Source organism: Larimichthys crocea, chromosome XXIII (assembly GCF_000972845.2).
Source record: "Larimichthys crocea isolate SSNF chromosome XXIII, L_crocea_2.0, whole genome shotgun sequence".
NCBI classification, from domain to species: Eukaryota; Metazoa; Chordata; class Actinopteri; family Sciaenidae; genus Larimichthys; species Larimichthys crocea.
In genome coordinates, this window is record NC_040033.1 from 16,625,876 (window position 1) to 16,652,418 (window position 26,543).

General features: G+C 41.2%; 1 protein-coding gene across 1 annotated transcript; it reads left to right on the forward strand.

The window, feature by feature from the left end:
- wwp1 (WW domain containing E3 ubiquitin protein ligase 1) lies at window positions 1-25,347 on the forward strand. Its single transcript, XM_010738148.3, has 25 exons — window positions 1-221; window positions 7,219-7,273; window positions 7,490-7,581; window positions 7,835-7,973; window positions 9,884-10,008; window positions 10,265-10,417; window positions 10,674-10,746; window positions 13,253-13,434; window positions 14,290-14,734; window positions 14,906-15,001; window positions 15,359-15,533; window positions 16,713-16,767; window positions 16,982-17,066; window positions 18,106-18,234; window positions 18,613-18,685; window positions 18,775-18,846; window positions 18,931-19,019; window positions 19,139-19,298; window positions 19,471-19,604; window positions 20,952-21,092; window positions 21,189-21,309; window positions 21,488-21,592; window positions 21,773-21,869; window positions 21,957-22,029; window positions 22,361-25,347. The coding sequence occupies exons 3-25, from the start codon at window positions 7,512-7,514 to the stop codon at window positions 22,458-22,460; spliced, it is 2,892 nt and encodes a 963-aa protein (XP_010736450.2). The 5' UTR covers window positions 1-221; window positions 7,219-7,273; window positions 7,490-7,511; the 3' UTR covers window positions 22,461-25,347.
- Window positions 25,348-26,543: the final 1,196 nt, after the last annotated feature.

Consider the following 26,543-nt stretch of genomic DNA (forward strand, 5'->3'; position numbering starts at 1 on the left):
CTCAGAGGGCTAACTCTCGCGTCCCGTGTTATTACACAGCAATATTTGGGGTGGCGCGCCTGTCGCCCGTTTGTTTTGCTGGTCGGAGGCTTCTGCACAGAGATGGCAAGAGAACCGTAGCTGACTGCGGGGCCTGTACGGTTGGGCATTTTACCGATAACCGTAACGTTAGAGGACCGCAGAGACACGGAGAGTAACAAAGGAGTGGGACAGCGGACAAGGTAAAACACAACTGCTTATGTAACTCCAACCAGCACGAACGACTTTTCCCCGTCATGTCAAAAAAAACAAAACAATCCTTGACAAGTCTTCACATCAAACTGTTTGTTAGCTCCGTGATGGCGGCGTTAGCCGGCTAGGCTACAAGCTGCTGGATAACGGCTAACTCGGCTAAGTTTGTACCGTTAGCTCGGCTAAAGTAGCCGCGTCTGCTTTTGCTGCGAGTTGGGACGTCTTAACAGCTAATGTTTAACATTGAAACAAACTTGAATTAATCCGAGGGACGACATTACTAGCTGGCTAGCCGGTTTAAATGTTGTGAAGCGAGCTACTCAAACAAATAACACAAACCGGAGGGCTAGCTTATTGATAGCTAGCTGGCGTTAGCCTCCGTTGCAGTAAACGCATACATGTCGTTAGCCAGCCGTGTCTGACAGATACTGTACCTTTTTTATATTTATATATATATGTCCGGTGCTAAAAATAAGCGAACCAATCATTGGATACGATTTAACATATTACTATCCTAGTGTCTATTAAGTTACTCTTTAGTTTGTGAGCTAACGTTAGCATGACAGTAGATTATCCAAAGTTAGCCCGTGTTCGTTCACCATGTCAGACTTTGTGTGTCATGAATGATCAGTGTTTAATATCAACAAGGTCCCTCCTTAACGTATGGCTGACTGATCGATCCGATCTGATCGACAATAAACGGAGGAGTCTGCTCTTATTATATTGCTCAATAATTCGTGGTGTTGTTTGCTGAAGTTAGTCAACAACAGCAGAATAAACAACACTGGTCTCACCTCTAACTTTTAAAGGTGTTGACATTTGTTGTGTGTGTGTGTGTTTCTTTTGTCCTGCACAGTACCAGCCTTAAGAAAGCAGTAAACACAGGCCTGACATGAGGCAGCCTGCTATTTAATACAGCATTGCTACATTTCAGTAGCGCCCCTTCTGTAAATACTGGACCAGAACAATTTAACACTGTAACTGCAAACACAGGCTGTGCCCCCTCTGGGGCTAACATAGTTAACTCAGCTGATACGTGATGGGGAATCCCTATCAATAAAGGTCAGGCCTGGTTATCTTCCACTGGCCTCAGTGAGGAATGGTCAAATGTCGCTTTATTCTTTGCCATTAGCTGTTGTGTTTCAGGCCCATTAGTGTGCTTTGAACAGTGGTTTGGCAGCTCAGCCTGTCACATACTGTGTCTATATTAGTGCCACAATGGGAGAGAATTACTTGACAGGAAGCTGTCATTTGAGCAGCAACTTATGTTGGCTTGCTCTGAAATCTACTTGTTTGTATTCTCTCTCTCACACACACACACAAGCAAACATTGACCTTTGAATAGCACGAAAACAGCTGTGGTAAAAGCGGGAGTTGTAGCTTGTCACCACTGTGCGAGTCTAGTGTGTCATGCCATCATAAAGGAAAGTTGTGTTGTTAACAGCAGATTGTTGTCTAGATAAAGGCGAGTTAGTTAAAGATTGATAAAGATACCGGCCTTCGTCGTACGCAGGCGAATTGAATGCTGTGCAGAAGCTCTGTACAGTTCTCACAAATCTGGGGTACCTGGATGTTCAGTATACCGGTACTGAAGTCATGCGTGGTCTAAATGAACTGATCAAAAACCTGGAGGGTAACAGAGATGCTTCTCCTGCTTCCTGTTGTCATCAGATTTGGGGTTTATTTTGTCCTTAACAGAAGACTAAGACAACAAAACTAGTTCTGTGTGTGTTATGACTTGAATGAGGTACTTATGCATGGTCAGTGTGTTACCTACAGTAGACAGTGGTCAGCTCGCTTCCAGTTTAGAGAAACAGACAGAAGTCACAGCATGGAAGTAGTACAAAGCTCTAATATAGTCCGAGTCAGCATAAAAACATACAAAATTATCCATTTAAGCGTACGCGATGGCGATCATATTCTCACCGCCTTGCTGTCAGATCTGCGGAGTAATACGCAGCACAGCGCTGACAGGCTCAGGCGTAGGAATACAGAGGTTCTTTCTGACAGCAATGTCAAGACTTCTGTCTGCTTCTCCAACCTGGGAGTGTGCTGACCGCTGTCTGCTGTCCATAACACACTCTGTGCCTTAGTACCTCACACAACCTTACTTTAAAAAAAAAAAAAACTATCCCTTTAATGATGTTTGCTTCACTGAGGTTATGACTGTCTGTTGTGGAGCTGGGCTCTGTGTTGAAGGGCGGATTTAAGTCCTCTTCATGTAAGCAGCGTCTTGGTTTCCCCAGATGTATTCCAGCACGCCCACTAGCTCTAATACTGTGTCTAGGTGTGTGTGTGTGGGCCTGAGCGTCCATGTTGGTGTCTAAATTGTTGTGTGTGTGAAATTAGAGAACCTTAATACTGCTCGTATGAGCCCGGTTTTCTAAAGGCTGTCAACAACCTTCCCTAAAGAAACTTTTGGCATTTATGCAGACACACATACGCCACTAAATATAAAGTGCATTGTCTAGCTGTAAGAAGGGTGCTCGCTGTTTTGTAAGCAAATCCACCCCCAACGCCAACACTGCCGGCTTTTTCTCCGACAGGTCGGCACATAAGACAGCATAGGCAGCCACTCTCACACATAAGACTGCAAAAACCTAAGACATGGGATTAAATGCTGTACCCCTTTTCAAAAAAAAAAACAGCTGTTTCAGATCATGATCATGAGCTGATGAGCGAACGATGACTTGTAGACAGATCCGTTGAGTCGCTGATGACTGTGGTCAGACGTGCTGACGGGGTTAAACGTCCAGAAGTCTTTCGTACATCAATTTGTCACATCCCGTCTCCCACACTGCTGCCTGTCTTTACGAGTCATTTTCGAGGAGCAGACTTGAGTTTACACACTCAGCCATCTGCCACGCATTATCAAGACAAAGGCACAGAATACGAGGGGGTGCTGCACTTTTAAACATCTTTTGAACTGTAAACCAAATAATGTGACTGCTCTGTGAGAAGAGAACACACCCACAATGGCGTTAATATCTGCATTCTTTACCAGATTTCTGTAAAAACTTGCATTTCATGGGTTGAAAATGACTCAACACTCCATGTACCGTTTTAGATCACCCTGAACATTACAAGGTCAATGACAGACTCAGCTACTTGGGACAAATTTACATCATGACATTTATATTAAAAGAGAGCGTCAACACCCTGTGTGTGCTGATCGAGAAGCATCACTCTCAGGAGTTGACACAAGTGACCTTCTATTTAGTGTTTTGGTTCAGAGAAGTCCTTTACCTTGATGATGATCCCATGTGCTTGGCCCCCTTCTGAGCTCTTGGTTTAGCTACAACACAGGTACCGCTCATACAACCTTTACAGACATCTGTGAATGTGTTTCAAGTGACTGTCAAAGCCCTAGCGGACTCTCCACGTTAGCGGCGCGGACACAGAGAGCAAGACAGCAGCTGCTCACGGAAACGGTCCTGAAACACCAGCCTGTCACTCACTCTGGTCGGTGTCGTGGCTATGCCCCCTACAACTGTTCAGGTCTCTGCTGCCTTTTTAAAAAGTTGCTGAGTCGAAGGGAGTTTGCAGAATGTTACGCTTTCGAATGCCTGGGGTTCTGGTCGGGACGCTCGTAAGATTGCTTTTAATCATGCAATGCTGATCGAACACTTTAATGATGCTGTTGGGTAAAAAATATTTCATTTTCTTCTTTTAATACATACTCAGTCATCATACTCTTTATTAAATTGTGTCTTGAGTCCACTGTCATGCGTAAGGCAAATTTAATGACTTCAGTAGAAACACCTCAAGCTGATTTGCCAGATCGATATTTACAAAATGAACCAGGCTTACACACATTCCTGTAAAACACTTTAGAAAACCATTAAGCCGCGATGCAGTCTGTTTGTCTTAAAGCCGAGCCACTCAGTTGTCAAGGATATTTAACCTAGGTTGGTCTTAATGTGCTTCGAGTGTGGAGCTGTTAGCTCTCACACTGTGTAAGAAAACGTTTTTATATTGTCATAGATCAGGAACAAAGGACGTCCCTCGTCTGCAGCGTTCCGGTATGTTGATTGTCGGACTACGCAGAGGAAATCCAGACTGTCACAGGAAGAGTATTAAAAACTGCATATAGAAAGTTCTGGAGCCAGAAATTGATAGGGTTGGAAGACGCACTGCTAATCACTGAGCCACCATGTTTTTCAATCCTGCTGTGATCAGCATCCGCTGCAGAGTGAACGTTTTACTGAGAGCTTCAGGTTTAAGCTGAAAGGAGTGATGTTACATTTTTACGGTTGTTGTTTTCAAGCCTGTAACGCGCCACAATGTGCCGCAATGTGCTTGTGCTTCTTTTGCATTTATCCCCACCCGTTGAATTTTTAATAGAATTCAATTACTTTTTTGTTCGAGCTACCCTGTGGTGGTCTTGACACCTAGTGGCACTTTGGATGCAATGTTTTGACGAGCCGTGTCACCTCCTGTCCTGCCAGCGTGCACACAAGAACATGGTTTGCAGTTGATTGGCAGCTGAGGACAACTTTCAGCTCGCAGACATGGAAGAAAAACCCCACAGGATACTGTTCACTGTCTGCCAGCCGTCAACCACTCTTGCACTCGACTATTAGCTAAATAATGATCAGCCATAACTCATAAGCATTGTCTTCATGAGTTCCGATTTATGATGGTAACAAACCACCAATCACTAGTTCCTCCTTCCTTTGACTGATGATGCCAAACTTGTATCTCGCTTTTTTTATTGTAACAGCTAATGTAATGAGTCATGTGACCTCCAATGATTACGTTCTCTTGAACAGTCCCCAGGTGGGATACATTTTTCATTCATATTTCATTACTGACTTTTGTTTTGTTCATCCATTTTAAATGAGATATTTCCAACAGCTAGAGAGATTTAAGCTGAAACGATTAGTCCATTGGTGAATAAACATCAGTTGTTTCATCAAAAATCTGTCAAACATCTCTTTAGACGTTGGCATATTTGAAATAGCGTCTAAACCCTGTTGACCAATGTGTTAGTCAGTGCTTATAAGCAGCTCCAGAGGGATTTGGGGCCAGGCTATTACCTGACTAAGTGTTTTCATTATTCATTTGTCAAGACCCCTGAGAGTGATGGCAAATAACTGCTGGATTCTGTCCCGTTCCCATCATTTATTCCCCAGTTTTTGTGTCACAGCTGGCAGTGGACTGCTCTGTTAAGCAGCATCAACATTTTCCTTACTGTCAAGATCTGTTGTTTTTCTCAGTGATTGATTTCATGGCTGTGCAGGGCCCTCGTTTTGTCTCTCTATAGAAATCAACATTTTATGGGCGCATAATTAACTGTCAACAAAGTTTTTTTATTACTAGCTTTTTATTTTTTCCTTTTTTTTCATACATGTTCTGTGCTAATGCTGTATGTGTCACATTACATGTTTAAAAAAAAAAAAAGAACTGTACTGACTCTAGATAGCACGCTTCAGTCTGCCTGACATTTTGCTGCTGACTTAGATAATGTTTTATCTCTGCAGCCTGCACACCGATCAGTTCATAGTGGCACAGCCCGTCCATCTCGTCTTAATTGGGCTCCTCCTAAGCTGTTTAAAAGCTGCCCGCTACAACTTGAAGTCTGCATTGGGTAGGGCTGTGCAATCAATCGAATTTTGATCACGATTTCGATTTTGTTGTCAAACGATCTCAAAAATCAAGTTTCGAGTTTAAACTATCTATTTTCCACTTTATATTACACATTATGGTTATTATTATATTTATTTTGTTCTATAAATATAGAGAATTTGCAGAGCAGCTGGATCCATAGTTTATTTTGGATACATTTATGTTTTTCTATGCCTTATTTAATGTTCCTTAAAGTATATCTATTTTATTGATTTAATGCTTTATACATTGCAAAACAGCTGTAAAGTACATATTTGTAGCCAAAATTTATTTTCAATTCGAATATTTTGCATAAAGAATCATAACAAAGTGTTTTTTGAGAGAGAGAGAGAAATGCTGAATAAATGCATTGTGAAACTCAAAATTAATCATTTGAATGACCATCAACCATGTGTCAACCTGGTGCTGTAAACGTTAATCATATCAGCAAACAGTTGGTTCTAATTGGAGCCTTGGTGCAGGGTCAGGAAACAGACAATTAATGGGAATGTCATCTTCACCTGGTCTTGTTTAGTTCTCTTGGTTTCTGTGGAGGAGGCCAGCAGGATAGTCAGGGATAGTTGTAACTGTTATTGAAACTGTTACTAACTACACATTTTATATTCTTTAATTTCTTCTTTAATTTCATAGTTGATAGTGATTAAGGAGTTGTGTAGTATATTATGATCTTGTCTGTAGCATATATTATTGGTACAGTATTTTATGATAATTTAGTATAATAATTATAATCACACTGTTGTTTTATTTCATATTTGCTTTGAATCAACTGTTTTATGGGAGGCAATTCACTTCCAGAACTGGACATGCTAATAGGTGGACTTGAGCACTGTTGAGAAATGTATGGCACCTCTGAGGTGAAAACAGGCTGTGACATTTAGAAACTGCATTGTATAGACAATGACGAACACGGAAACACAGCTTCACAGTCATACAACAGTATGGCACATTGCAGTATGAGCGATCAGACAGGTTTTGAACAGGTTCCGTTTAACCCAGTTATTTAAATCATTAGCTGAAAAAGTGAAGCTGACCATGACCGTAACTCTTTATTATGCACAGCTGTGCTTCAGTCCAACCATGAAGTAACAAACTAAGTGTTATATTTAAAACAAGAATCAGACATTTGTGGGTGGAACTGGTGATCGGTTGTACTAGAGATCTAACCAATGTTATGACTTTATCAATGGAAATTTAAAAAAACAACAGGGGTTTCACACAACGTCCACGTTGAGAGAGAATTTGTATGAATATAGTGTGTGTATAAGTAATAAATTGGGGGTGATCAGACTTGGAACCGCTAAAGTTTACACTAGCTGTACTGGGGTTTTTCATAATAATGAGTTCTTTTTTGTTTCATAGGAATCATGGGACACGGAGTGGGCTGAACCAGAGGGTCTAGCAGCACACACCAATAGTGAGTATAGATTGTTTTTCCAGGCTGTAGAATTAGAGTATACACAGGTAGCCAAACATCATCTAAGAGCTGGTAGGACCTCGACCACAAACCTCAACAAAATGTTCAAAATATGCTGAAACAGCTTCTGTAACTTGTATTTTTATTAGAACCCTGTCGAGTTTACAGGTTTTTTTGTGAATTTACTGGGTGTCTTGTATGTGTGTTGTTTCGAAGGTTCCCCACTGTGGTGTATGACATGGCCACGGCCTCATCTAGAGCAGAGTCTAGCCATAACCACAGAGGAACATCACAGCTCCATGCCATTGGTGAGTCCAAACACAGCAGGCCATAATGTGTGGGGGTTGTCAGGGTGGCTTCAGGGCGTAGAGCCCCTGTCACTCCCTCAGAAAGCTTGCATGGAAGGACTGTGTCAGCAGGATTTCCCCTCCAATATATCATGTTCTATTTAATCCTAATATCTGATTACTTCTACTGTCGGAGTGTCAACGTTATGCTGAGATGTAAAATGTCGAAACATTTTCAATAGTCTCTTCTCTTCCTTTATGTGCCCACCGTCAGTTTCCTGTGCCAAAATCAAGAGGAAGAAGAGCCTGTTTGGGACTGCCATTTATGTGGAGGTGACAGCGGAGGGGGAGTCGCGCCGCACGGTGAAGTCTCACAGCTCCTCCAGTCCTAAATGGGACGAGAGGCTCACTCTGTAAGAAGCAACAAGTTGCCTCCTCTTTTCTCTCCTCTTTTTAACATCTGTCTGCATGATATAGAGTATGTGTTAGGTGAAGTTTACTGTATATAAACAAGTCCATGTTCAGACCGTAAATGTCTGTATGGGGACAGTCTCCAGAACTTCATCATTTGGAGAAGATAAAAGAAGAGACAGAGTTGAGGCGACTAAAAACTTGTCTTCTCGTAAAGAGAGCCGGTGTTAAAATGGCCCAAGCTGATAAAAAAGCAGTTAAGAGAGAAGATGGAGCTACAGTTGTGTCCCTCTTTTAATAGGCGGAGGTCTTTTTAGTACGTTGGCTGCGGTGCAGGAATTTACCTTGGTCTGTCTGACAGTGTATACCTTATGTAACAAACAAAGTGATGGAATTATTCTACAGAAATTCAAAATCCAATGAGAAAACGCCCTCAGGAGGTTCATCTGCTAATCATTTGAACAAGGCAAAATGCTAAACAACAACACACAGAGGTCTTTGTATCATTTGAGACAGTAGTGGAGCCAGCAGGCTGAACATGGCAGACTTTTACAGCTCTTTGGCTTCTGAATGGCTTGGCCACAAGCCAGAGTCATGTCATTCCAAATGCTAATTGTCCTGATTGGGTAATTATTGCTGATAAAGTTAGAGTGGTGCTGTGTTTGCAGTCCTGTGTTTGCTCCATGGATGTTTTGCAAGCTGCTACGTGTCCCACACACGGTGTTTAGGCTGTGATCCTTGATATTTCTCACTTTAGGCTGATGTGCTCAAGTGTGAATAGAATGACTGTGCTGTGTAGTGTTCATTTTGTGGAACGACAGAAAGCACAAGGAAAGCAGCGTTATGTGAGCTGAGCACATCAGTCGCTTAGCCCGCAGCAAGGACGAATTACTCCTGAGATTTTTTTTGAGAGGGAGTTGATGTTGAAAAATAAAGAAACTGGAAGAATGAGAAAGGTCCAAGTAACAGTAACATTTTTTCTTGGTTGCTTATTTCTTCTTAGCACATACGTCACCTCATGTCTCTTGCTCTTTGCTTGAAGGCTTTCTTGTTGCAAGGTTTATTTTCTCGCACTACTCAATGCAGAAGAGGCATCTCTATAACGTGACATTAGTTTATTACAATATAACTAAGAAATGAGAAAACCGAGAACTGCCACCAATATTAGTAATATCAATTACAATTACTCATTAAGTAGTAAAATAATGATTTAATTAATTGTTTTAAATCTGTATAAATGATAGGAGATACAGGATATCCAACTTTCCTTTCATTAGAATACATTTATTGTTTCTCTCATACCAGGGATTGTATAACGGTGATAAACTATATTCACAATAGATATGAGTTTACAGTTGATTAGATGAGCTGTATATCATGGTGTGCACTGTGGCATTCTTCTAGTGACACTGGTTGATTTCTTTCCACAGAATGTTCTGTTTAGAGAACACTGCAGCCGATTTCTCGTTAAGCATAAACGCCCCTGTGCGCTCTCGTAACTCATGCTCCACGTCTCGCATAAATAAAGCTTAAAAACCTCCTGGTGATGTAGTTGAGGACTGGTCATGCCTGTTTATTTTGAAAGCACAACAGTGAGTGCGAAAGCTCAAACACACAACTGACAAGTGGTGTAACTACATCACCCAGTCACGGACAGACCTTTGTGGTTATAACCGTGGCCTTGTTTTCCTGTAGTCCAGCCAGAAGTACGAGGAAACAGGTGCTAAATACATACCAGGTACAACAATGATATTGTTATAACAATACAATAACAAATGTAATATTATAACAGAAAAAGGAACACAATAGACCTAGAGCCAATGCGTTATGCTTGTCCTTCTTTTGATGATGTGGTAAATTTATGTGATATGTGTTGAAAGCTGTTTTCATGTATTTGTTTGTTTCTTTCCAGGAATGTAACACCACACACGCAGGTGGATTTCAAAGTATGGAGTTACCACACCCTGAAGGCGGACGCTCTGCTGGGGAAAGCCACGCTAGACCTAACTCAAGCTTTGGAGCAGCATGACAGAAAATGTACGATGAAGCTCCGTCAGACTGTTTTAGTAATATTATAATGTATTATCACCTCCTAACCATCTCTTCGTTTCTAATGGAGATTCAGTATCACCATGACAACAAATTTGTTGTTGATGGTGCCTGATATCCCATGTTGCAGATCAGTGTGTCAACAATGACGAATGTGTGTATATCTGTGGTTTGCTTCATGTTTTTCTTGATGTTGCTCTATTATAATTTCTCCTTCTGCGCCATCACTCCTTTCACTCTACAGTAGAGAATGTGAAGGAGGTGCTGAAACTGAGCGTGGAGCAGAAGGGAGCTGTGGTTGCAGCAGGGGAGCTGACTGTCTATCTCGATGGCCTGACCGTAACTGACCAGGAGGAACTGGCACCGCTTACCAACGGCAATGCAGCAAATGGCACCAGTGAGTATTTATGTGTTAGGGGTGGGTGATGGTGGCACTGCCATTTAGAATTACCACGCATACTGGGGAAGGACAATGAGGAAGCACAGGGAGAGAAAATGGCACAAAGGATGGCACTTAGGATAATAGTGGTCCACTATTATCTAGTACAATGCTAGTCTGTCAGTCAAGCACTTAGCAAGTTTTCTTGTTTGAATTAAATGACTAAAAATACACTTGTGCACAGGATAACATTATTTTCTTCAATACTTTCCAGAAGTCCAACAGAATGGTGACGCTATCCATGAAAATGAAGACTCCTCTTCCTCTTCCTCAAGGGCTGCAAACAGGTAAACTAAATGAACCGGACGTTTTAGTCAAAGTTCCACATATTTCATGAGGAAGAGTCTGTCTACTTCACTTTCCCTAAAATGGTTGTTGGTCTGGTTGGACTAATTCTTCAAACCAAGGAGCATGCTTATCCTCAAGTAAAAGGAATGCTAACAGCTGTGTGTTGTCCCGTGGGAACACACAAAGGCATGTTTTACATTACCATCAATTCTCGTATTCTATTGTCCTGCACCAGCTCATGTGAAAAATGCTTTTTATTTATTTTTTATCTCAGAGAAGTCTGTGTCTTGTTTTGTTTTTGTTTTTTTTTTAAATCCTGGCAATCCCCTTCTTGTGCTTTAAGTCTTGCCCCACTAGTACCAATCTATATCATCTGTCACACTATAAAAGTACCCTTCAGTGAGTCTAACAGGGTTTTTACTGGAAAGCCACAGAGGAAGCACGTTTGCTCAGAGCACCAGACGGGAGGTTGGTGGGGGGGAGTTGAGGGGGTTGTGGCTGCCTGGCTCTTCTCTGCATTGCAGTTGCTGAGAGGACTGCAAGACACAAACAGGGGTATATTTAAAACTTCGTGGCGTCCACCCTCACATGGAGTTCCCCAAATGTTTCAGCACTCAGTCCAGACAGGAAAGTTAGCCAGGGGGATGTTTTGCGGTAGTCAGGCAATATTTTCCCCTGTTATTGTTTTTATAAATAATGAAAACTTAAACGTGTTTATGAAAGCAAGACACTTAAAATAACAGACATTTTTGTTTAGAGGATAAGCTCTACTTCAAAACAGAGGAGCTGTAAACAAGAACCAGCTAATGTAAATAAGAAAAGCTTGCCGTCAATCAACCTTTAATTCATATTTCTTGTAGGATCAAAGTATAAATATAACACTAAAGATTTAAAACCAAGAAACTCTACTAATCTGCCCAGCACTCTACTGCACTGGTCAGTAAAATAGGATTACTTTGAGCATGTACTGCACTAATTTCACTGGTGATGTTACAATTCTGGAGGCAGGGGAGAAAATGAATGATGGTATGATAATTTTCTAGACGTGTTAGAGCCTGCTTGTGAGGGTATAAACTGCTGTGCATGCTGTTGGCCTCTGATCAGCCTTAAGAATTATGGATATAGTGTTTCCCCCCCCACCATCCTGCATTTTTTTAATGCAGTGCTGCATGCTCTTTCCCCAAAATGTGACTTCACCTGCGGCATATAAAAGCCGGTCAAACAGAGGTGAGCAGTCAGCAATTTTGCCTGGAGCCAGAGCTTGGGGAACCCTCTGCCCTACTTCTTTCCATTTGTATCTTTCTTTGTCTCTAAACTTGTTGTCCTTCATGGACTTACATCACTGATATTCTTGGCTTTCACTCCATTGCCTCTTTCATTACATCCCTCCCTTTATTTTTCTCTTCCGAAATGTCTTTGTTTCCGGAGCCTTGCAGTACTCACCTTGCTTCTGCCTTTTTTTCCCCTTTATTTTTTTTCTGAAGATTATTTTTTGGCCTTTTCAAGCTTTATTTGATAGAGACAGCTGAAGAGTGACAGGAATGTGGGGAGAGAGAGACGGGTAATGACATGAGGGAAAGAGCCACAGGTCGGATTCGAACCCTGGGCTTCCTCAGCAAGGACTGAGCATTCGCACATGGGGCGACTGCTCTACCTACTGAGTTAAACGTCGCCCCTTTTTCCCCACTTATTATTCTTTTTTGCTCTGTTTTGTTGTGCTTCCTTCCGTCTTTCCCTTCATTTCAGTTAGCTTTTGTTTCTACTTTTCTTCAGACAGTGAAGTAGGGAGACCCTTCCTGTGGAGCCAGAGGCGCCAGGTCTCACAGCCTGTCAAAACACTTGATACTGGCGTCCATGCTGGCTACAGGAGTACAATGTTGTATTTGGTCTGAACTGTGTATTCCTACTAAAGTACATAATTTCAGTAATTGCTTGTTTGTGCGCCCATTTCTTCCTTTTTGCATTAGATTTCACCACTAAAACAACAAGTCCAGTTAACTTTCACTGACATCACTTTTATTTTTTGCCGATACGTTGAATAGTAAAGTCAACATTTGGTTGATGTTTCTGATGTTTTTCTTATTGCTGGCTGAAACCCACTTCTTGCCTAGACAATGCCTGGACTTGAGTCATATGGCGGATTTTGTATTGGTCTTAGTGTGGGCATGTCTATGGCACCAACTGAACTCTGCCGGCTCACAAAAGGACCTTTTCAGTTGTGCCCATTACGTCACCACGCCATCCTTTTATGTCCTGTCCTTTAGCGATACAAGACAATAGTCTCAATGTCACAAGTCAGAGTCTAGTATTTATTACAAGCCTATTTTGGGCCAGTAGGAAAAGCAAAAGCTAAGTTTTAGTTCAATTCGAGTATGATTATATACATGTGGTATATACATGGAAATTATATCTTATGTTTTCTATAGATTAGCTAAGGAATTGTTATGCCCTCATTCACTTTTAGTAAAATGCCTTGTTTGTTTGTTTGTTTGTTTCCCCCCAAAGCTCAGTGAATGGTACAGACTTGGTCCCAAGGTCAGGTTCCTGTTCAGCCTCCAATGGCCTGGATGGTCAGGTGCCTTCCAGCTCCTGCAGCCCTGCCCTTAGTCATGTCGTCAATGGAGACACCACACCCAACTCAACCCCAGTCCATCAACCCTCAGACAGTGACACAGAGAGTAGGACGGGTGAGTTTGCGTTTGACAAATTGTGAATTAGATCATTTATAATATAATCCCAGGTTTGTATGACGGCTTTACAGTATTACAAAACACTTGCAGATTGCAGTGTCATTGGATATTATTTTATATTTTATTAAGACTACATATTTACGGAATTTGCAGTATTTGATAAGATATAGGCTCATGTAAGATAGAATAATTTAAATTATTATAATTATTACCACCCAACCTTGTATATGTTCCTCTTTCCAGCCTGTATTCTCTGTGTTGCTGGGCAGGGCGCAGACCACTTTAAGTTCAAGTTCTTCATGGTTCACTTGGTCCTAGTGAACAGTAGAGAAGATCAGTAGATTCATTTTCATTAAGTGAGGCCTGTAATCTCTGCTGCTGTCAGCACCTCTGTCGAAAACCTCTCTGGAGAGATAAACGGAAAGAAAAGGAAAGCAGACTGCAGTATACTGTGGAGGACAGGCAGGGCAAGCATATCACATGAACTACCCTGAGCTGATGTTGGAGAGAGTAATACTTTACTAGTGTACCTAAATTATGGCTATCACTTAAAAGTTCAAACAAATTAAAACCAACACTGTTTGTTTAAATTAATTAAAATTCTACCTGTGTCCTTTTATCATACTTGGTGGGTTTCTCATTCGTGGTGCCTTCACTGCTTCATTTCAATGACTTCCATAAATATTAATTTTCCCCATGTTTGATGGCATTGTTATGAATTTCAAGTAAAAAGTGACAGCTGTAGAGAGAATATTGTTGCATTTGATTTTTTTCCTCTGTCACAGAGATACTTGCTGATCAGCCAGTTGCTCTTTATTAATGCATCACTGTCTTTCCCCGATTTGTCTGCAGTCAATGGGGAGTCCTGTGATGCTCCTCTGGGCCCATCGTCTGCTACAACAGGTGATGTGCTGCCCCCTGCAGATGACCACGAGGACTGCACTCAAGATGCCACCCTGCCAGAGTCCAACACAGCACCAAATAGCACATCTCAACCCCTGCCAACCTCCACACAGGCTCCAGCCTCTTCCTCCTCCTCCTCTTCCTCTTCTGCTGCTGCTAAGCCTACTGATGGCGCTGCTGCTGCTGCTGCAGCTCCCTCCACATTGACTTCCCCAGCACAGGGGGCCACTGCCGTTACAACCTCTTCATCGTCGTCCTCTCTCTCCCCAGCATTAGGAGAAGCAAATGCTTCAGGTGGTGCTGGTGGAAGCAGTAGTAACAGTGTGACTGCAGATGGGGCCAAGCCCAGGCAGCAGGCCCCCAATGCTGGAGCCGCAGATCCTTTACCACCAGGGTAAAAACACTAAAATCACTACATGCTTATTTTCTACTGATACTGCAGACAGTTTACTCATATTGCACAATAATGCATCAAAATCTCCTGTCTGTCAATTGATTGATTTATTTCTATCCATCTCTGTTAGCAGTCTGCTTTTTTAACTTGTTGTAAATTGATGTCTTTAAGATGGGAGCAGAGAAAAGACCCACATGGGAGAACATACTATGTAGACCACAACACCAGGACTACTACCTGGGAAAGACCACAGCCATTACCACCGGGGTGAGTGTCTGTCTCTCTTTCTTTCTACCTTCAGCCCTTTTTAGACATGGAGTCTGTAACTTGACAGGTTTGTCAGTCTGTGTCAGCACTTTTTTTTTTTTTTTGGCTTTCATACACCTTGTTACACCTGATGGCACACAACCACGTCTGCAACTAAACAAACATTGTGACCGGTGGTGTTAGATGTAGGTTATGTTCAAAGTTGCCTTGAGGTACGTTTAACTTGTGATTAAGTCCGTTTAAATGAGAGCTAATGTCTGATAACAAATCATCAGACAGAAGTATTGTCTCTGGTCATCCTGAGCGCTCTGTCTGTCCTGTCTTCAATTTTTCCTCTTGTTTTCTTTACTCTGCCAGTTGGGAGCGCAGAGTGGATGACCGGGGCAGGATCTATTATGTGGACCACAACACTCGCACCACCACATGGCAGCGTCCCACTATGGAATCGGTCCGCAATTTTGAGCAGTGGCAGAGCCAACGCAGCCAGCTGCAGGGAGCTATGCACCAATTTAACCAGAGATACCTCTACTCTGTAAGACATTTCCCACCCCCACCCTTCCTCCATCCCCTCTGCCCCCTTTAAAACCTGTGAAATGTGCATTGCTGATTTAGCTTTCATTGCCCAACAATTCAGTTTGTCTGCATTTTTACTTTTTAGTTTTGCTGAGTGATACCACCCACGATATAAACATTCCTCAAACTGCCCAATTCATGTTCCTGCTCCGAGTCCACATGAGCTGAAACATTGGCACTCCTTTTACTTAACACTCTTTGCAATTGTGAATTTTTACCTTTTTGTAACCGGAAGTACAAGTCTAATTTTGGTGACTAAAGAATAATGTTGCCGGTGTGCAAAACAGCAATTTTTTACTCTGTGGATACTGTGTGTTATTGAATCATTATAACATAATCATTATCAGCTTGTGTTTGTGATCCTAGCTGAAACCACTCCACAGTACTCAATCAGTGCTACAGAGAGAAAGAAAACATCTCTGACTAAAACCACTTAAGATGATTTACTGGCATGATACGTTTTTGGTGATCTGTGATGTCAGTGATCACTTTGCCTTTTCTTTGTACTTTGTAATGACTCAGATAATGGATGCATCTTAGTGTTCCAGTGGACTGTTATCTAGAGCTCTGACGGGCTCCATTGTCTTCAGATTTTTACATATCCAGCCCTTTAATGACAGTCACATTTCATGTTTTACTGCTTTTGGGGTTTTCGACTTTGAATTAGATTTTTATTCAAACATCAAAATTTCACACCTACTGTGATACCAAACTCATTGTTTCATCATCATCATCATCATCATGGTGAAACAAATGGAACAGTGAGCCAGTTAGTCTGAAGGTGAGAACTTCACCTTGTCAGAATAAAAAAAAATATGAGCACCCCGGCCTCTGCCCTAATCTGGTGAGGGTCCTTTTCCTGTGACTTTGATCTCAGCAGTGATGTCATCGTCACTGATGATGATTGGCTTACAACACAAATCAAAAGACGGATACCTGGGAAGTATTGAGCAGTGACAAGCTACAGAGGCCATGTTGCCAGCAACATAGCAGAGCTTATTTTTTGTTTTCACTTGGATTATTTTCCCCCGCTCCTGTTGTGGAATATATATATTTTATATGGTTTTATAACATCCTTCATATTTGGAATATTTTTGCTTTCTAAATGGATGTCTATGTGTGCATCCCTCGTTTTCAGGCATCCATGATGTCTGCTGAGAATGATCCTCTTGGCCCACTACCTCCTGGTTGGGGTGAGTTGATTATTAAGTACTGATTGTTTATGTTGTAATTTTTAGAATGTATCCAAATTGTTGACCCTGCTGTCACTACTGGCTGTTTAAAAAGATCACAGACAAAATCACATCAAATCAAGTCTGTGTTTCTTGCTATGAGTCAGCACTGGTGCCAACTGTCCATTGTGTCTGTTAAGCTAATGATTCCCGTCTGTGCTTTAATCAACTTTAGAGAGGCGTGTGGACTCCAATGACCGAGTGTACTTTGTCAACCATAACACCAAGACAACACAGTGGGAAGACCCCCGAACCCAAGGGTGAGCTCGGTCGCAGAAAAAACACAACAGAAAAAACAGTTTTCACTAATACCATAATAGTTTGTCTTCCCCAGATTGTGCACAAATTATATTGAAATAAAATCTTAGTCTTTTTATATAAAATTGTTGTTCTTGAATAAATATTTGGCAAATAAAATTCTGAGGTAGCGAATTTGAAGGAAGGCCTAAATGTGTGAACAAAAAGTCCTAAATACATTGTTGCACCATGACATGACATACAGTAACTTTTCTTCAAGAACAAGATGTAGCTAAAACTATTTAAGCTCCAGATTGTCTGCACATTTAGATAAAAATACACAAAACTTGTTGTTTTTTAATCAGTCATGGGAGGCATAATCAAATCATGAACATTAATGTGCAACAATTGTTATACTAGTTACATAACCTTCATTAGTAGTCAGAGTGCATTCTTGAAACAAATGTTTGTAATGGTTTGCAAGCACAGCATATAGCTGGTTTTGATCTGCAGGGAACAAATTAATGATCATCAGAGCAACTAATTTGGCCATCCTCTATCACTACCAGAAAACACATTATCCTTATCCCATTACATCGTACAACAAGATGTTGAAACTTGTACAATGTGATTGAAACATGACATAACAATGATAGATTGTACAGTATGGCAGTTCAGACCTTACAGACCTGCTACCCTGTGGAAAATCTCAATTTCATAATCCCATTATCTTCTAAAAAGTTCAGTTTGTTCAGCAGTCCATTAGAGGGTATCGCTAACATCCATGGTGACTAATGTCTCATATAGTGTTACAAGTTGCAGCTGGAAATTGTTTCCAAGTGTCTCTGACCTATCTAGATTTCACAGCAGCTATACTTTGACAAAACCACGTTCCCATCCAAATTGTGGCAAAAGTCTGCAGTAATGTTTCAATGCTTCATGTAGAGTTGAAGAGTTTTTCAGAGATGTGTTGCAGTCAAATGTTGTCTCAGTGTTTCTGGATTCAGGTCTTTTCCTTGGACATCTTCCAACATAAACCTGTCGGTGTGTGTGTGTGTGTAGGCTACAGAATGAGGATCCTCTGCCTGAAGGTTGGGAAATCCGATATACAAGGGAAGGAGTTCGCTACTTTGTGGATCACAACACCCGAACTACCACTTTCAGCGACCCCCGCACTGGAAAGTCCTCTGTGTAAGTACACATTTAGTCATTCATGTGTGCTACATAAACATACACGTTATCAGAAACCTGGACAGAGGCTGCGTTTTGTCAGCAGACTGAAGAGTTTAACGGTTTACTTAATCCAGATGGACTCATTCTTCTGGTGTAATTTAGCATATGAACAGTACATACATACATACAGCTCATGTAAGATAAAGAAACATGTTGATTAAGAAAACAACAATTGACTGGTATTTCTTTTATTAGGTTGCATTTCACTAGAGCATAGCTCACATTATTTTTTATTATATGATGAAGATGAAATTGTTGACCCTTAAAGAAATAACGGTTATTATCAAATTCCACTTCCTTCATTCTGACCTTTTTAAATCTTTTCATTCTTCGCAGCACCAAAGGCCCTCAGATTGCTTATGAGCGCAGCTTCCGATGGAAGCTTGCCCACTTTCGCTACTTGTGCCAGGTAGGTGTTCTCTTTCCACATCGTTATATTTCCTGCTCTTAGGCACTGGTGCTGATCTCATTTACCATTTTGACCCTGTCTTTCCTCAGTCCAATGCTCTCCCTAGCCATGTGAAGATCACAGTCTCCAGACAGACATTATTCGAAGACTCTTTCCAGCAAGTAAGAGAGTCCTTCTATTTCTACCACTGTCCAGTTTGCACCTGCTGATGTGTTTCAACTAATATTGTTTTCTTTGTTTGTTAGATTATGGCCCTGAAGCCTTACGACTTGAGGAGAAGACTATATGTCATCTTCAGAGGCGAGGAGGGTTTAGACTATGGTGGCTTAGCCCGGTAATATAGGCAATACATATAAATAACTTTTTCATTCAAACTATCTTTTTGCAAAATATAAGCAGTTATTGATGATGTACAACTCCTGTCTGCCCCCTCTCCCTCTCCTCTATTCGCAGAGAGTGGTTCTTCTTGTTGTCCCATGAAGTGCTGAACCCCATGTACTGTCTGTTTGAGTACGCTGGCAAAAGCAACTACTGCCTGCAGATCAACCCGGCCTCGGCCATCAACCCAGACCACCTCTCCTACTTCTGCTTCATAGGTCGCTTCATTGCAATGGCAAGTTCACACGCTACACACACACACACACACACACACACGCAAACAGTCCTGATAACACTAAAACCTGCGCAAACACAAGCAGTGAAACAGACTGATTGATTTGTGTGTTAAATATGTTCATTAAACACAGTGAGAAAATTATTCTCTTTTTATTTGTCCCTCGATATAGGCACTTTTCCACGGCAAGTTCATCGACACAGGCTTCTCTCTGCCTTTCTATAAACGCATGCTGAACAAGAAGCTAATACTCAAAGACCTGGAGTCCATCGACCCCGAGTTCTACAACTCACTTATATGGATCAGGTAACTTATGTCTTCACTCTACAATAGGATTTCTGACCCCGTGGCATGACTGAACCAACGCCATCCGCAATTGATTAACCTCTCTCCTTGCTCTGCCCTCCTCGTAAAGTTTTCAAGCAAAGTGCAAGTGTGTTTGGAGTCCAAAAGACTGTAGTACGATAAATGTTGGGACTAGGGCTGTAGCGATACACTAAACTCACGATGCGATACACGATACTTAGCCAACGATTCGATACGTTTTGATACGATTCGATACAATTTAATACGATCACATCATTTTCTGAAAGATTTAAAAGGGACAGTGTGATTTTGGTTCTCCAACGGGGGTGAATGGGCAGCGAGCAGAGGCGTAACACAGGGGATTTGAATGGGACTTAATGTATCAATACTTGCGGCTGAAAAATCGATACTTTCTATGGAAACTAAATATCAATATATATATCGCAGGATCAATAAAATTACTCACTCTTAGTTGGGACTAGGATTGTGAACGATAAACCGATGCGACCAGATATTCGGTTTAACAAGTGAGAGATATGGCTGAATTCCTAGATGAACGGTTGTAGAATCATGGGTCCATTCCCGTTGTACGTTCGTCTAAACATGCTTCTACGTGTGTAAATATGCTACGTAGTTAATTAGTTTCGCTTTTGTCTGTTTTTACGATCTGCAGTTTGCACGGGGTATTTTATTTTGAAAATCCACCAGATTCTCTCCAACAAATGATTATGATTCAGCCAGACTTTTTTTGGTCCATTTATAAAAATAAATACATTGACATGTGATTTTTTTATTTTTATTTTATTTTTGCCAGTGCCATAAAGCAACAATGCTTGGGGATATGTAGTCTTTTACATATTTGAAAAGAAAATATTGTACTGTACTGTAAGATCACTTTCATAGAATTGTCTTCTTTATTTTATAAAATATCTACAATAAATATTAACCATAAATCAAATCAAATCTTATTGTTCTTACACTGTATCGATTCGTATCGAATCAGTCTGTAATAAAAGTATATCTTTCGTTTTTGAATCGTATTGTAACCAGTGTATCTAGATGCATATCGAATCGTTTATCACAGAGAGATGTGCAACCCTAGTTGGGACCACTAGTGGAAAGAGGACAGACTACACATACATAGAGGATATTACAAGACGACGAAGTCAGAGTTATGAAGAATGATGGAGCAAACGCTGGAGTCTCAGATGGGGTTTACATTTTAAGGGCATTTTATGTTAATGGTTGGAAATGTGGATCTCTGACAATTATTTCTTTATTCCTGTAACAGTGAGCTGTTCACTGTCAATTATGCTGTGACAGCAACACAATCTAATCTCTCCTCAGGGACAACAACATCGAAGAGTGCGGTCTGGAGATGTACTTCTCAGTGGACATGGAGATCTTGGGGAAGATCACTTCTCATGACCTCAAACCTGATGGCGCCAATGTTCTAGTCACTGAGGAGAACAAGGAGGAGTACATCAGGTTCAGTGAAACCTCTACTGTATCATAGACAGAATATTATCATGGGATCATTTCTTGGGAGACTTAAAAAGTGAATTTTTGCTGCCTGCCTTGCAGTCTCATGGCAGAGTGGAGGTTCTCCCGTGGGGTGGAAGGTCAGACCAAAGCTTTCCTGGACGGCTTCAACGAGGTGGTCCCACTTCAGTGGCTCCAGTACTTTGATGAAAAGGAGCTCGAGGTGAGCAGCAACATACACTCTAGGTCTATTTAGTGCTTTTAATCCCAATAACCTCAAGCAATCCATTAACCCTCTTTATTAATCATTACCTGAATAAGATGAATAATATGTGTGGGGAATTCCTATTTTCTCTTTTCTCTGCATCTATCTCATTACTACTTGTGTGTGTATGATCCAGGTCATGCTGTGCGGCATGCAGGAGGTAGACCTGCAGGACTGGCAGAGGAACACGGTGTATCGTCACTATACAAGAAACAGCAAACAGATCATCTGGTTCTGGCAGGTACAGTCACACATGAACACACACCCTGTTTCTGTATTCACTTCCCTCTACTGTTCATAATGGAGAGGAGCAGAATAGCACTTCACAGGTTTTCACATTGATATAATGTGACATATCATCTAATGGACTGTTTAGTCAGTAGTGTGTGCTCACTGACGGGTGTCACTTCCTCCCCTGCAGCTGGTAAAAGAAGTCGACAACGAAGTGCGACTGCGGCTCATGCAGTTTGTGACTGGAACCTGCAGGCTTCCTCTGGGCGGCTTTGCTGAGCTCATGGGTCAGTGGCAGACAGATCATCGTCATTCAGACACTGAGAGCTACACACGCAGATCTTTCTCACTCTTCGTCTCCTTTTGCGTTGCAGGAAGTAACGGGCCCCAGAAGTTCTGCATTGAGAAGGTGGGGAAGGACACATGGCTTCCTCGGAGTCACACGTGGTGAGTGCGCTGCCTCTGATTCACAGGATTCATCCGTCTGTCATGTAAAGTTTTGGCCAGATATTTTTCCACTATTTTAAAATTAACCAGATTTTACACAAATAAATAGTTAATTATGATTCAAATAAATAATATGAATGGACACAAGACAGAAACACTAACAGTAATAAGTAACTAATAACGGCTAACATACTGTGACTTGTGTGATGTTTGAACTCTTCATCAGTTGATGTGCATCATAGCAGCTACAATCTACTGAAAGCTGTTCAGATTTAATATTAATGCATAGTAACACTACTTATATATGTCCCTCCTTCTCTGTCTTTCTCAGTTTTAACCGTCTGGACTTGCCTCCTTACAAGAGCTTCGAACAGCTGAAAGAGAAGCTGCTCTTTGCCATCGAGGAAACAGAAGGATTTGGCCAAGAATAGAGGGAGGAATCCTCTTGTATTCCTCTCCCTCCCCCATCGCTGTTCATTCAGCCAAGTAAAACAAACTAAAAAAAAAAAAAAAATTGTTTGCACAAGATAACCACCAATGTATATAAGCTATTTTGTCATTTTAAACCAAATCTTAATTTGCAGCATCATTTTTGCCGCAATCCTGTCCCCCAGCCCTTATATATTATATGATACCCCATCGTGAAATATGCAAGCATTTCAGTGTTTTTGCTCCTCTGTTTAAAAACAGAAATCATGAATATTTTTTTAATTTCCTCCCCATCGCTGACTGGCTTTTTAAAAGAGACTAAAAAGTGTTTTCGAGAGAATTTTATAGTTGAAGCGCAATCTTCTTTTAAAGCTCTAGTTCTATAGAGCTTCTAAAAGGCAGGAGTAGTATTGGGGTCTGGTGCCTGAATTTAGTCCACCCCCCTCCCCCCTTGGACCCCGTAGTAATTGTTGCAAATTTTTTTTGCGTGCTTGCATGGCTGCCTCTGAAGATGAGAAGACTCCTGTGACCAGCCTCCATCAGCACACACACACACAAAGACATTTCAGCATGGATGCTCTGTCTCTTTATGAGCTTTTTTTTTTTTTTTTTTAACCATCATTATCAAAAAGGCAAAGTTTTCAGGACGGACTGATCTGAAGCAGATTAAGAATAACTCTCATACAGGTTTTTTTTTTTTTCCGTTCAATGAGATTCTGGACACCAGCCCAGAGTAAGAAGCATCATCATCGGATCCTCCAGGTCGGACAAAGTTAGGCAAGAAAGACACTATCATGAAGTTGGTGGGGAACTATATCGGCAACTATATCAAATGGAGTATGGGGAACTTTTGGAAAATCTTCTAAACTGAAGTAAAAGAGTTAATTGTGTGTGAGTTTGAGGGTGGTGGCGGCACGGCCTGTGGCTCATAGTTGTGATGTGACAGTGACACTGGACACGTTCCAGGCCACCGACACTTCAGGCGGCGAGTGAGTTACACACAAGGATGACATACTCGGTTTTCATTTAAATATTGTTTGGAGTTGTCACAACAAAAGAAGACAAAAAACAGTGTCTGGCTCCAGCTCAGTGGTTCATTTGTGCTTGGCTGGTTCTCTTTTCACCTCATTGATTTTTTAAACTCGGACTGTAAAGTGTCTTCAGTCATATGAAGCCACTGTGATTTACAGAGCACAAAAAGATGACATTTACTTTAACTGCTCAGTTATAGGTCACCATAAAAGACAAAGACACAGGTCCATTCTTCTTGTCAGTACATTCGTACATGTACTGAAAGAAGCTGTCCTCTTCTCACTTATTACCAACCCTTAACTAATTAATTTATTAATTAAAACTGAAGCCAGCACTGAATAAAAGAGTCTGTTAGTGTTGCAGAACTGTCCTTATGATGGCAGTAAATGTCTTGCAAAGCTCCATGTGTAGATTCAGAGTCAGTGATCATCAAGAAGATGAGCAGCGCTGGATCAAAAGCATCAGATTTGAAAGCAACCAATACAAACATTGCTAATGGCAACGCAAAGTGGCAACTGGCTGAGTAAAAGAATTGAACCTTCAAACATTTCTGATAAGTCCACTAGAAAAAAACCTGTATCTGCACAATTTATTATTATTATTATTATTATTGTTATAAAAATAACAATTGTGTCACTTGCAGTGTGTATGTGCAGTCAGCACGGTGACAGTTAATTCAAGCCATAGTGCTGAGCCCACTCCTCACACAGATCACAGTTAAATTTCCATTCTCAGGTTTTAGTTCTGAGAGGAGAGAGCCTTAGTTTAATAAAGGCGTGAGTGTGAATAAATCAGTAAAGTCGAGGCTGAGCTGCAGAAAACAAAATTCATTCACATACAAATAATGATTCTAAGACTGCACGAGCAACTGATGTGCCACAGACCAAACAACGTGTGGAAAAAACTCACAGCAGCAAGCCAGATGATGCATCGTTTTTGTTTTTGCACCCCCACTCTCCCCTTGTCCTTTCTTTCCTCAAACGCTTCAGGGGACGCGCCCTTTTGTTTTTCAGAATGTCACGTCTAACTGCATTGTTTCTAGATGACAACTCTGGTGCTTTATTCTTTCAGTCGGCGCTCTAAACGCAGGACAAAAAGTCTGGCAGTGGCAGGCCGTTCTCCTTATTTTCTCGAGCATTGTGTTTTCTTTCTTTCTTCAGACCACTGCAAACGGCAAGCAAGCTGCTTTAGACTTTCTAGGGAGGAGCTTGTGATTACTCAAGTTATCAGTCATGTATATAACATGTATTCAGCTGTCCCTGTGGAAGAGCTGGAACGAGGGACAAAAGTATGAAGAAAACCATTTACTGTAGCAAAAGGAGCCGACTTTTAAGTCCAAACTGCATAACTTTGTGCTTCCTTTTGAACAGCAACCTGTAATCAAAGAAAATCAACTGTGTATGTGAATATTCATTGTATAAAGATAATGAAAGTAAATGAAGTACTTAAATATTATAATTACACAGAGCCGCCGCTCCATTGATGGAAATCTGTGATGCCTTTTGTTCTTATCAGAAATCGATGCGACGCTTCAGGTTGCCTTCATCGTAGCAAGTAACACAATTAAGTATCACCTGAGAGCTGATTCATGATACTGTGTGTGTGTGTGTCATTTCAGTATGTGACGATGCTGCAGGGAACTTGTTACTGTGCTGACTGCGGTTTAGGCCCCCTGAAACGCATCCAAACTGTAACATATCGCGTGTAGATACACACTGTAAACACCAACTACACTGTACAGAATGCCCCTTTACTGGAGACGATGTGTATAGAAGATTCATTTTTAATCTGCTTTCACCCATTTTAATGAAGAGAGATGGATTTATGAGATACAAATAAATAAGTGAATAAACCCCCCTCCATGACCGTGCTTTCTTTTTTTTGGTTTTTGTTGTGTGATTATCAGGGGATGAGAGGCCTTCTGCTCAGGATTCACAACAAAACTGTTGGCAATTTCTATTCTGTTATTAAAGAAAAATAAAAAGGATGTGCTCTTTGGTTTATCCATTGTTTTGATTGGATCTTGCCTGTGGAAAGAACCATATTTAATAAATGTACCTGACCATCTTTACAGCTGGTTTGAATTTATTTTTAAGCTCAATCACCGCAACTACTTAAATCTCTTTCAGGATGCCCAGCGGGAGAGTGTGCATACTACATACTGTATATACTCAACTGTGAGAGCCACCATCAGTAGTTCAACTCGTGGTCGGGCTGGGAAATATATTTTAAGAAACAAAGTCAGGTTCAGGTCTCACAGACTGTAACACACAGCTAATATTAATTGAGTTTGAGACTGAGTGGCCTTTTTTTAAAGTTAGGTCTTTTTTATATTCTTCAGTCAATCAGAGCTCTTAACATGTCCACACACCTTGTTGGAGCTGCAGAGTCACTGTTTGACTACCAATTAGACATAAAATTTGGAAAAACACATTCAGGTTTCGATGAATTCCACATTTTTACAATTTCAGCAGTGCTTTGCAGTTTTCCATTCACTCAGGAAAAATATCTCTATTAATGAACCCTCGAACTAGATGTGATCATTTCAGTAGAGCAGCTGCATCTCTCTGGCACACTCTTCAGGTTGGCAGTGGTGGTGGAAGTTGGAGGTTGGTGAGTTGGGACGGGTCAAACAAGTGGAGCTGAGGGGAAAGCTTTAATGATTCTGATCACAGCAGCTCATCTTATTACATTTTAAGCACTTTACTTAAACTAAACTTTTATTCTGTTCTGTAGTCTGTTAAAGCAGCTCTCTTAAGGATCTGGCTGTCCTGAACACCAATTCTCATCATGTGAGGTATCAGTGATGAGCTCTGTTTCACCTCAACAGTTTGGTCACTGACCAAACTCCCGCTCTGCCCACGAGTCTTATAGTGCAGTAATGGCGTCATGGGAAAGCTGTTCATCCTCCCAACCCCGTCGTTGTGGCGTGTACGACCCCCCGACACCACATCTGAACATCTGTTTAAAGTAAAGCAGTCATTGCAATAATACGCAATGCTAAACTTATCTGACTGCTCGTCACGGTTCGGCTGGAGGACTGATTACACCTC

Bases quoted from the DNA above. Each gene is read 5' to 3' on its own strand.
- wwp1 (XM_010738148.3), top strand. From the start codon at position 7,512: ATGGCCACGGCCTCATCTAGAGCAGAGTCTAGCCATAACCACAGAGGA. The intron at 10,009-10,264 runs GTACGATGAAGC...TTCACTCTACAG, and splicing joins GGAGCAGCATGACAGAAAAT to TAGAGAATGTGAAGGAGGTG. The intron at 14,735-14,905 runs GTAAAAACACTA...GATGTCTTTAAG, and splicing joins GCAGATCCTTTACCACCAGG to ATGGGAGCAGAGAAAAGACC.